Raw genomic sequence first — 10,920 nt, forward strand, 5'->3', positions numbered from 1 at the left:
CAGCCCCCGGGGAGGGACGGGACGGGACCCCGGCGTCCGGGCCGGCGCGCTCACCTCTCTGAAGGCCAGGATCCGGCCCGTGGTGGGGTCCCGCTCTGTCTGCAGCGTGGAGTGCACGGGGGTGGGGTCCGTCTCCAGCAGCGACCAGACGTCCTTCTCCCGCAGCCAGACCCTGGGGGCGGCAGGGGGGCGGAGTCAGCACCAGGCCCCACCCTCCAGCCCCCTCCAACACGCCCCCCACATCCCCGGAGGGGACAGCAGCTCACCTGGGGGCCCTGTCGAAGAGGTGGAGGGGCAGCCATTCGGGGCTGGCCAGGACGCGCCGCTCCAGCTCCGAGGCCAGCGCCATGGCGGAGGGGGGCAGCCCGTGGGGCAGCTGGAAGCAGAGAGAAGGGAGGTGTCAGAGGCCGGCCCAGCAGGGGGGCAGCCTGTGGGGCAGCCGGAAGCAGAGAGAAGGGAGATGTCAGAGGTCGGCCCGGCAGGGGGGCAGCCCGTGGGGCAGCTGGAAGCAGAGAGAAGGGAGGTTTCACAGGTCGGCCCGGCAGGGGGGCAGCCCGTGGGGCAGCTGGAAGCAGAGAGAAGGGAGATGTCAGAGGCCGGCCCAGCAGGGGGGCAGCCCGTGGGGCAGCTGGAAGCAGAGAGAAGGGAGGTTTCACAGGTCGGCCCGGCAGGGGGGCAGCCCGTGGGGCAGCTGGAAGCAGAGAGAAGGGAGGTGTCAGAGGCCGGCCCAGCAGGGGGGAAGCCCGTGGGGCAGCTGGAAGCAGAGAGAAGGGAGGTGTCAGAGGCCGGCCCGGCAGGGGGGCAGCCCGTGGGGCAGCTGGAAGCAGAGAGAAGGGAGGTGTCAGAGGCCGGCCCGGCAGGGGGGCAGCCCGTGGGGCAGCTGGAAGCAGAGAGAAGGGAGGTGTCAGAGGCCGGCCCGGCAGGGGGGCAGCCCGTGGGGCAGCCGGAAGCAGAGAGAAGGGAGGTGTCAGAGGCCGGCCCGGCAGGGGGGCAGCCCGTGGGGCAGCTGGAAGCAGAGAGAAGGGAGGTTTCACAGGTTGGCCCGGCAGGGGGGCAGCCCGTGGGGCAGCTGGAAGCAGAGAGAAGGGAGGTGTCAGAGGCCGGCCCGGCAGGGGGGCGGCCCGTGGGGCAGCTGGAAGCAGAGAGAAGGGAGGTGTCAGAGGCCGGCCCGGCAGGGGGGCGGCCCGTGGGGCAGCCGGAAGCAGAGAGAAGGGAGGTGTCAGAGGTCGGCCCAGCAGGGGGGCAGCCCGTGGGGCAGCCGGAAGCAGAGAGAAGGGAGGTGTCAGAGGCCGGCCCAGCAGGGGGGCAGCCCGTGGGGCAGCTGGAAGCAGAGAGAAGGGAGGTGTCAGAGGCCGGCCCGGCAGGGGGGCAGCCCGTGGGGCAGCTGGAAGCAGAGAGAATGGAGGTTTCACAGGTCGGCCCGGCAGGGGGGCAGCCCGTGGGGCAGCCGGAAGCAGAGAGAAGGGAGGTGTCAGAGGCCGGCCCGGCAGGGGGGAAGCCCGTGGGGCAGCTGGAAGCAGAGAGAATGGAGGTGTCAGAGGCCGGCCCGGCAGGGGGGCAGCCCGTGGGGCAGCTGGAAGCAGAGAGAATGGAGGTTTCACAGGTCGGCCCGGCAGGGGGGCAGCCCGTGGGGCAGCCGGAAGCAGAGAGAAGGGAGGTGTCAGAGGCCGGCCCGGCAGGGGGGCGGCCCGTGGGGCAGCTGGAAGCAGAGAGAAGGGAGGTGTCAGAGGCCGGCCCGGCAGGGGGGCAGCCCGTGGGGCAGCTGGAAGCAGAGAGAATGGAGGTTTCACAGGTCGGCCCGGCAGGGGGGCAGCCCGTGGGGCAGCTGGAAGCAGAGAGAAGGGAGGTGTCAGAGGCCGGCCCGGCAGGGGGGCAGCCCGTGGGGCAGCTGGAAGCAGAGAGAATGGAGGTTTCACAGGTCGGCCCGGCAGGGGGGCAGCCCGTGGGGCAGCTGGAAGCAGAGAGAAGGGAGGTTTCACAGGTCGGCCCGGCAGGGGGGCAGCAGGGCCACGCCGGGGCTGGGGGCCATGGGGCTCACCGTGGAGAGGGGGAACGTGTCCCCATCGGGCCCCTCCGGGCGGGTGATGAGTTCGAAGCGTCCGGCGCAGCCCACTTCCAGCATGGAGAGGGGCAGCTCCATGGGCCCCCGGGGGGGCAGTTCTGGGGGGGACACACGAGGGGGATCAGACTTCACGACCAGCCTCTGGGTACCCACACACCCTCCCCCGATACCCTGCCCCCCACATTATCCCCCCTCCCCGACACCCTGCCCCCCGGCTCCCCCATCCCGTCCTGCGTCCACAGCCCTACACTGCCCCCTTCGCCTCCTGGCGCAGACCCCCCCCATCCCCTCGCCCGCCCCCCAACAACCCCCCCAGCACCGCCGCCAGCCCAGCTCCCCCCACATCCCCTCGCCCGCCCCCCAACAGCCTCTCCAGCACCGCCGCCAGCCCAGCGCCCCCCCATCCCCTCGCCCCCAACAACCCCCCCAGCACCGCCGCCAGCCCGGCTCCCCCCATCCCCTCCCCTCGCCCCCAACAACCCCCCCAGCACCGCCGCCAGCCCAGCGCCCCCCCATCCCCTCCCCTCCCCCCAGCACCGCCGCCAGCCCAGCGCCCCCCATCCCCTCCCCCAACAACCCCCCAGCACCGCCGCCAGCCCAGCTCCCCCCATCCCCTCGACCGCCCCCCAACAACCCCCCCAGCACCGCCGCCAGCCCAGCGCCCCCACCCCCTCCCCTCCCCCAACAACCCCCCAGCACCGCCGCCAGCCCGGCTCCCCCACGCTCCCCTCACTCATTCTCTCCATCTCCGCCGCGGGCCGCCCCCTGCCCCGGAAGTGCTCCCCCCGCCGCCAGCTCATCTCCCTGCGGGGCGGAAGTAGGGCGGCCGCCGAGCAACACTGCGGGGCGGAAGTGACTCAGCCGAACCGGAAAGAGGTGGGATGGCGCCTGGACGCCTCTCTCCTCTCCCCGACCGGGGGCGGGGCGGGGTGGCTTATTTGCATACAGGCCCCGCCCCCTCCGGGAACGCTTTGCCCTCGCGCTCCCGCACTGGACCAATGAGCGAGCGTCTCTCCGCTAATAGGACGCGGAGCGGGAGGCGCCTGCGCAGTACAGCGGGGGGCGGGGCAGCGCGGAGCAGCCACCGACGGACAGCGGCGAGGGTCAGTGCGGGGCCCCCGACCTCCAGGCCCCTCCCCCGGCTGTACGACCCCAGGGGCGGGCGTCTCCCTGGTGCATCACGGGAGCGGTCTCGGGGTGTCCTGGTGCATCATGGGAGTGTCGGGGGGGGGCCCTGGCTGCAGTGCGGTTAGCGTCTGCCCTGGTGCATCATGGGAGTGTCGGGGGGGGGCCCTGACTGCAGTGCGGTTAGCGTCTGCCCTGGTGCATCATGGGAGTGTCGGGGGGGCCCTGACTGCAGTGCGGTTAGCGTCTGCCCTGGTGCATCATGGGAGTGTCGGGGGGGGCCCTGGCTGCAGTGCGGTTAGCGTCTGCCCTGGTGCATCATGGGAGTGTCGGGGGGGCCCTGGCTGCAGTGCGGTTAGCGTCTGCCCTGGTGCATCATGGGAGTGTCGGGGGGGCCCTGGCTGCAGTGCGGTTAGCGTCTGCCCTGGTGCATCATGGGAGTGTCGGGGGGGGCCCTGGCTGCAGTGCGGTTAGCGTCTGCCCTGGTGCATCATGGGAGTGTCGGGGGGGGCCCTGGCTGCAGTGCGGTTAGCGTCTGCCCTGGTGCATCATGGGAGTGTCGGGGGGGCCCTGGCTGCAGTGCGGTTAGCGTCTGCCCTGGTGCATCATGGAAGTGTTGGGGGGGCACCTGGCTGTAATGCGGTTAGCGTCTGCCCTGGTGCATCATGGGAGTGTCGGGGGGGCACCTGGCTGAAGCGGGGTTAGCGTCTGCCCTGGTGCATCATGGAAGTGTTGGGGGGGCACCTGGCTGTAATGCGGTTAGCGTCTGCCCTGGTGCATCATGGGAGCACTTGGCAGAATGCTCGGGTGCTGAGGGATTGGCATTGGCCCTAGTGCATCACGGGAGCAGTTGGCAAGGGTGATGGGTGCTGAGGGATTGGCATCGGCCCCGGTGCATCATGGGAGCAGTTGGCAGGGATGATGGGCGCTCAGGATGTTGGCGATAGCCCCAGTGCATTATGGAAGTGGTTGGCGGGGGTGATGGGCACTCGGGATCTTGGTGTTGGCCCTGGTGCATCATAGGAGCAGTTGGCAGGGGTGATGGGTGCTCGGGATGTTGGCGATAGCCCCAGTGCATCATGGGAGCGGTAGCGGGGGTGTCCTGGTCTATCATAGCAGCGGTTGGCGGGGATGATGGGCGCTCGGGATGTTGGTGTTGGCCCCAGTGCATCATGGGAGCGGTTGGCGGGGTGATGGGCGCTCGGGATGTTAGCGTTGGCCCCAGTGCATCATGGGAGCGGTAGCGGGGGTGTCCTGGTCTATCATAGCAGCGGTTGGCGGGGATGATGGGCGCTCGGGATGTTGGTGTTGGCCCCAGTGCATCATGGGAGCGGTTGGCGGGGTGATGGGCGCTCGGGATGTTAGCGTTGGCCCCAGTGCATCATGGGAGCGGTTGGCGGGGGTGATGGGCGCTCAGGATGTTGGCGATACCCCCAGTGCATCATGGGAGCGGTAGCGGTGCTGTCCTGGTGCATGCTGGGGAAGACAGGCCGGGTTGGCCGCTCTTGCTGACTGGCAGAGTTGTGGGGCAGTGCGGGATTGGCTGGCGCACCCCGGAGGCATTATGGGATGGCGATATCTGGGCTGAGATTGGCTGGGGGCCAGGTATAATGTAGGTCAGCAGGGCCCATGGCGAGTGTCAGTTGACCTAGGCCTCAGGGCATTGTGGGATTGGCAGGGTCCCTTGCACCCCAGGGGCCCGGGGGCATTCTGGGCTCTCACCAGCCAGGCTGCCCCAGTGCATTGTGGGTGCTGGAGAAGGGCTAACCTGGGAGATTGTGGGTAGGTTCCAGGGGATGGGGGGAGGAGCTGAGCACCCCCCTGGAGTCACGGCTCTGTCTTCCCTCAGGCAGGACCCGCAGTGCCAGCGCCCGGCCCCGAGGCAGCGCCAGGGACTCACCCCGGAACAGCCCCCCCGCCATGCTCGTCCTGCCCCCCGCCCTCACGGAGGAGGAGGAGGCCCTGCAGAAGAAGTTTGCTAAGCTGAAGAAGAAGGTCAGAGCCCGTAACCCCCCTCGGCAGGCCGGATACTGGGCTAGATGGGCCTGGGAGGGGAACGTGGGTCGGGGGGAGGGGGAACTGCCCCATGACTGACTCTTTTCCGTTTCAACCCCCCCAGAAAAAGGCTCTTCTGGCTCTAAAGAAGCAACAGAGTTCGACCAGCCAGGCCAGCCAGGGAGGCATTAAACGCTGTAAGCCCGGACGCCTGGGTTCTCCTCAGTTCTAGGAGGGGGTGAAGGCTGATGGTTACAGTAGGGGCAGGGAGCGCGGACGCCTGGGTTCTCTGCCCTGCTCTGGGAGGGGAGTGGGGGTTGGTGGTTAGAGCCGGGGCGGCAGGTGGGAGGCAGGATGCCTGGGTTCTCTCCCTGGCTCTGGGAGAGGAGCGGGGGCTGGTGGTTAGAGCAGGGGGGCTGGGAGCCAGGACTCCTGGGTTCTCTTCTCGGCTCTAGGAGGGGAATGGGGGCTGGCGGTTAAAGCGGGGGGGGTTTGCGAGCCAGGACTCCTGGGTTCTCTCCCCGGCTCTGGGAGGGGAGTGGGGGCTGGTGTGAGAGCAGGGGGAGCTGGGAGCCCGGACTCCTGGGTTCTCTCTCCGGCTCTGGGAGGGGACTGGGGGCTGGTGGGTTAGAGCAGGCGGGGCTGGGAGCCCGGACTTCTGGGTTCTCTCCCCAGCTCTGGGAGGGTAGTGGGGGCTGGTGGGTTAGAGCAGGGGGGGCTGGGGGCCAGGACACCTGGGTTCTCTCCCAGCTCTGGTAGGGGAGGAGGGGCTGGTGGTAACAGCGGGGGGGGGCCTGGGAGCCAGGATGCCTGGGTTCTCTCCCCGGCTCTGGGAGGGGAGTGGGGGCTGGTGGTTAGAGCAGGGGCGGGGCTGGGAGCCAGGACTCCTGGGTTCTCTCCCAGGCTCTGGGAGAGGAATGGGGTCTAATGGTTAGAGCAGGGGGGGCTGGGAGCCAGGACACCTGGGTTCTCTCCCAGCTCTGGGAGGGGAGGAGGGGCTGGTGGTTACAGCGGGGGGGGGGGCCTGGGAGCCAGGATGCCTGGGTTCTCTCCCCGGCTCTGGGAGGGGAGGGGGGGCTGGTGGTTAGAGCAGGGGGGGCTGGGAGCCCGGACGCCTGGGTTCTCTCCTGGCTCTGGGAGGGGAGTGGGGGCTGGTGGTTGCAGTGGGGAGCCCGGATGCCTGGGTTCTGTCTCTGCCCCCGCCCCCAGCCATCTCGGACCAACCGGTGGTGGACACGGCCACGGCCACGGAGCAGGCCAAGATGCTGGTGAAGACGGGAGCCATCAGCGCCATCAAGGCGGAGAACAAGAACTGCGGATTCAAGCGCTCGCGGACGCTGGAGGGGAAGCTGAAGGTGAGCAGGGGAGGGCAGGGGGCGGCCATGGGGCCGGGACCCCCCCGGACCCTCCTCACACTGTCTCCCCCTAGGACCCTGAGAAGGGACCAGCCCCCACCTTCCAGCCCTTTCAGCGCAGCCTGTCAGCCGATGACGAATGCCAGGAGGTACCCGGACGCCTGGGATCTCTGGGAGGGCAGTGGGGGCTAGTGGTTAGCGCAGGGGGGGCTGGGAGCCAGGATGCCTGGGGTCTCTCCCCGTCTCTGGGAGGGGAGTGGGGGCTAATGGTTAGAGCAGGGAGGTTGGGAGCCAGGACGCCTGGGTTCTCTCCCCAGCTCTGGGACGGGAGCAGGGGATGGGGGGTTAGAGCAGGGAGGGTTGGGAGCCAGGACTCCTGGGTTCTCTCCCCAGCTCTGGGAGGGGCGTTCTGAACAGTTGGGGCAGAGGGTGAAGGGGAGGATTTGGGATGCTGAGCTGTGGCCCGGACGCCAGGGTTCTGGGGAACCAGGCCTGTGGGGTGGGCTGCGCTCAGAGGGGATGACGATCTCTTCTGCTTGCTCCAGTCCCGGCGCCCCCAGCGGAAATCCCTGTACGAGAGGTGAGTGAACATGAGACCCTCCTGAGACCACCGCGGGCCCCCCTGTAAACTACCCCCCCCGTAACTGCCCCCCCATAACTGCCCCAAACTCCCCTCACGTAACTGCCCTGGCCCCTGCCTACCCCTGTAACTGCCCCAAACTGCCCTCCTGTAACTGCCCTGGGCCCCTGTGCACACCCCGCCCTCCCCGTAACCGCCCCTCATGCCGCTCTGTAACTGCCCTAAACTCCCCCGGGCCCACGCGTGACCCCCCTGTAACCACCCCTTGCACTCATCTGTAGCTGCCCCAAGTCGTCCCCCCCCGTATCTGCCCCAAACACCTCTCCTGTAACCACCCTGCGCGCTCCTCCCGTAACTGCCCTGGGCCCCTGGGCACCCCTTCATAACTGCCCCAAACACGCCTCTCCTAACGGCCCCGAGTGCCCCTCGTGTAACCACCCCGGGCCCCCGCGTGCCCCCCCGCCGGATTGGCCTGGCCAGGGCAGCTCCCCAGTGACTCTGCCGTAACCCTGGCGTGCGATCCCGCCCTGCCGCAGCTTCGTGAGCTCCAGCGAGCGCCTGCGGGATCCCGAGAAGGAGCCGGAGGACGAGCGGGACCTTGAGAAGGAGCCGGAGCGCGGCGAGGGGCTGCACACCTTTGAGTGGGACTACGACCGGGACCGCAGCCGGGAGCGGAGCCGCGAGAGGGACCGGGACCGCGAGCGGGACAGCAGCTTCCGCAGTACGGCACCTCGGGGGCTGGGCACCAGGGAAGTGGGGGCTAGTGGTTAGAGCAGAGGGCTGAGAGCCAGGACTCCTGGGTTCTCTCCGCGGGTCTGGGAGGGGAGTGGGGGCTGGCGGGTTAGAGCAGCGGGGCTGGGAGCCCGGACTCCTGGGTTCTCTCCCCGGCTCTGGGAGGGGAGTGGGGGCTGGTGTGAGAGCAGGGGGGCTGGGAGCCAGGACTCGTGGGTTCTGTCTCCGGCTCTGGGAGGGGAGTCGGGGCTGGTGGGTTAGAGCGGGGGGGGTTTGCGAGCCAGGACTCCTGGGTTCTCTCCTGGCTCTGGCAGGGGAGTGGGGGCTGGTGGGTTAGAGCAGGGGGAGCTGGAAGCCCGGACTCCTGGGTTCTCTCCCCGGCTCTGGGAGGGGAGTGGGGGCTGGTGGGTTAGAGCAGGCGGGGCTGGGAGCCCGGACTCCTGGGTTCTCTCCCCAGCTCTGGGAGGGGAGTGGGGGCTGGTGGGTTAGAGCAGGCGGGGCTGGGAGCCCGGACTCCTGGGTTCTCTCCTGGCTCTGGGAGGGGAGTGGGGGGTGTGGCTAGGAGCCCGGACTCCTGGGTTCTCTCCCTGGCGACTCTGACCCTGGGTCGCGCAGGGTCGGACTCGTTCCCGGACCGCCGCGCCCCGCGCAAGGGGAATACGGTTTACGTGTACGGCACCGACATGACCCAGAGCCTCCTGCGCGGAGCCTTCTCCCCCTTCGGCACCATCATCGACCTCTCCATGGACAACCCCCGCAAGTGAGGGCGGGGCTACAGCCGAGGGGTGGGGCCTGTGGTGGGAGGAGGGCGTGGCTAGGGCAGATGGGTGGGACTGGAATTAGGGGAGGGGCTAGGATGTGGCTAAATCAGAGGGGCTAGAGGGGTGGGCGGGGCTGGAAAGAATGGGGAGGGGTTAAAGGGGGCGGGGCTGAGGCAGGGGGCGGGGCTAATGACTCCCTTTTCACATCTTCCCCCCCCGCCCCCCAGCTGCGCCTTCGTCACCTATGAGAAGATGGAGTCAGCGGATCAGGCCATCGCTGAGGTACGGCCCCCGGGCTGGAGATGCAGCTGGTTACCCAGGGACCCCTCGCCCGACTCGGGGGGCACCTGTGTTTGGGGCGGGGGGCTGGTTACCCAGGGACCCCTCACCTGGCAGTGGGATGTGGCTGGCTCTGGGGCGAGGCAGGGGCTGGTTACCCGGGGATCCCTCGCCCGGTGCTGGGGGCGGCTGGCTCTGGGGCGGGGCGGGGCAGGGGCTGGTTACCCGGGAATCCCTCGCCCGGTGCTGGGGGCGGCTGGCTCTGGGGCGGGGCGGGGCAGGGGCTGGTTACCCGGGAATCCCTCGCCCGGTGCTGGGGGCGGCTGGCTCTGGGGCGGGGCGGGGCAGGGGCTGGTTACCCGGGGATCCCTCGCCCGGTGCTGGGGGCGGCTGGCTCTGGGGCGGGGCGGGGCAGGGGCTGGTTACCCGGGGACCCCTCACCCAGTGCTGGGGGCGGCTGGCTCTGGGGCGGGGCGGGGCAGGGGCTGGTTACCTGGGGACCCCTCGCCCGGTGCTGGGGGCGGCTGGCTCTGGGGCGGGGCGGGGCGGGGGCTGGTTACCTGGGGACCCCTCGCCCGGTGCTGGGGGCGGCTGGCTCTGGGGCGGGGCGGGGCAGGGGCTGGTTACCCGGGGACCCCTCGCCCGGTGCTGGGGGCCACTAGCTCTGGGGCAGGGTGGGGTGGGGCAGGGCAGGGGGTGGTTACCCAGGGACCCCTCACCCGGTGCTGTGTGTTCAGCTGGGACACAGAGGGGCTGGGGTCAGAGCCGTGCCCCCTTCTCCCCACAGCTCAACGGGGCCGTGGTTGAGGACGTGCAGCTGAAAGTCAGTATCGCCCGCAAGCAGCCCATGCTGGACGCGGCCACTGGGAAATCTGTCTGGGGATCACTGGGTAAGGGGGGGGCCACCCGGACACCTGGGTTCTCTCTCTGGCTCTGGGTGGGCAGTGGGGGCTGGGAGCCAGGACTCCTGGGTTCTCTTCTTGGTTCTGGGAGGGGAGTGGGGGCTGGTGGGTTATAGCAGCGGGGCTGGGAGCCAGGACTCCTGGGTTCTCTCCCGGCTCTGGGAGGGGAGTGGGGGCTGGTGGGTTAGAGCAGGGGGGCTGGGAGCCAGGACTCCTGGGTTCTCTTCTTGGTTCTGGGAGGGGAGTGGGGGCTAGTGGGTTATAGCAGGGGGGCTGGGAGCCAGGACTCCTGGGTTCTCTCCAGGCTCTGGGAGGGGAGTGGGGGCTGGGAGCCAGGACTCCTGGGTTCTCTTCTTGGTTCTGGGAGGGGAGTGGGGGCTGGTGGGTTATAGCAGGGGGGCTGGGAGCCAGGACTCCTGGGTTCTCTCTAGGCTCTGGGAGGGGAGTGGGGGCTGGGAGCCAGGACTCCTGGGTTCTCTCCAGGCTCTGGGAGGGGAGTGGGGGCTGGGAGCCAGGACTCCTGGGTTCTCTCCCGGCTCTGGGAGGGGAGTGGGGGCTGGGAGCCAGGACTCCTGGGTTCTCTCCCGGCTCTGGGAGGGGAGTGGGGGCTGGTGGTTGGGAGCTGGGTTCTCTCCTGGTGGGGGGGTCTCCCCAGCTGGCACTAACCCTCCTGTCCCTCCCCCAGCCGTGAAGAACAGCGCGAAGGGCTCCCACCGGGACCGGCGCCCGCAGGTGGTCTACAACGAGGACCTGTTCTGAGCCCGGGGGGGGGGGGGCTCGTTAGCACCTTAATAAACCCACTGAAACAGCATCCACCTGAGTCTGCCTGCCCCCCCCACTTCCTGCTGCCCCCTAGCGCCACCCTGGGGCCATGAGGAGCCCTGACTGCCCGGGCAGAGCCCCCTGCTGCCCCCACCCCCTGCAACCCAGCTCCTAGCGCAGCCCTGGGGCAATGGGGAGCCCTGACTGCCCGGGCAGAGCCCCCTGCTGCCCCCGCCCCACCCCCTTCAGCCCAGCCCCTAGCCCCGCCATGGGGCAATGGGGAGCCCTGACTGCCCGGGCAGAGCCCCCTGCTGCCCCCGCCCAGCCCCCCAGTCACGAGACGAGTTCTCTCTCTTCACGGGCCTCC

At 69.6% G+C, this 10,920-nt stretch overlaps 2 protein-coding genes across 3 annotated transcripts; one reads left to right on the forward strand and one right to left on the reverse strand.

The window, feature by feature from the left end:
• Positions 1-28: 28 nt before the first annotated feature.
• Positions 29-2,916, reverse strand: LOC115640299 (helicase SKI2W-like; the record flags this gene model as incomplete). Its single annotated transcript, XM_030543060.1, has 4 exons — positions 2,796-2,916; positions 2,039-2,160; positions 267-376; positions 29-172 (listed from the first exon to the last, which is right to left on the reverse strand). Coding segments are annotated over exons 1-4 (443 nt in total), but the record flags the coding sequence as incomplete, so codon positions are not given.
• A 160-nt stretch (positions 2,917-3,076) lies between these two features.
• On the forward strand, positions 3,077-10,603 carry NELFE (negative elongation factor complex member E). 2 transcript variants are annotated; one of them, XM_030543062.1, is made up of 11 exons: positions 3,077-3,165; positions 5,037-5,182; positions 5,307-5,379; positions 6,392-6,537; positions 6,612-6,686; positions 7,083-7,117; positions 7,654-7,838; positions 8,465-8,609; positions 8,838-8,892; positions 9,677-9,779; positions 10,477-10,603. In XM_030543062.1, exons 2-11 carry the CDS (start codon positions 5,108-5,110, stop codon positions 10,548-10,550), a joined length of 966 nt encoding a protein of 321 aa, XP_030398922.1. In that variant the 5' UTR covers positions 3,077-3,165; positions 5,037-5,107; the 3' UTR covers positions 10,551-10,603. The 2 variants fall into 2 exon arrangements, with proteins under 2 accessions (XP_030398922.1, XP_030398923.1); XM_030543063.1 differs by having other exon boundaries at positions 3,143-3,165; positions 5,041-5,182.
• Positions 10,604-10,920: the final 317 nt, after the last annotated feature.

This window comes from Gopherus evgoodei, unplaced genomic scaffold (genome assembly GCF_007399415.2).
Source record: "Gopherus evgoodei ecotype Sinaloan lineage unplaced genomic scaffold, rGopEvg1_v1.p scaffold_279_arrow_ctg1, whole genome shotgun sequence".
In the NCBI taxonomy this organism is placed as follows: domain Eukaryota; kingdom Metazoa; phylum Chordata; order Testudines; family Testudinidae; genus Gopherus; species Gopherus evgoodei.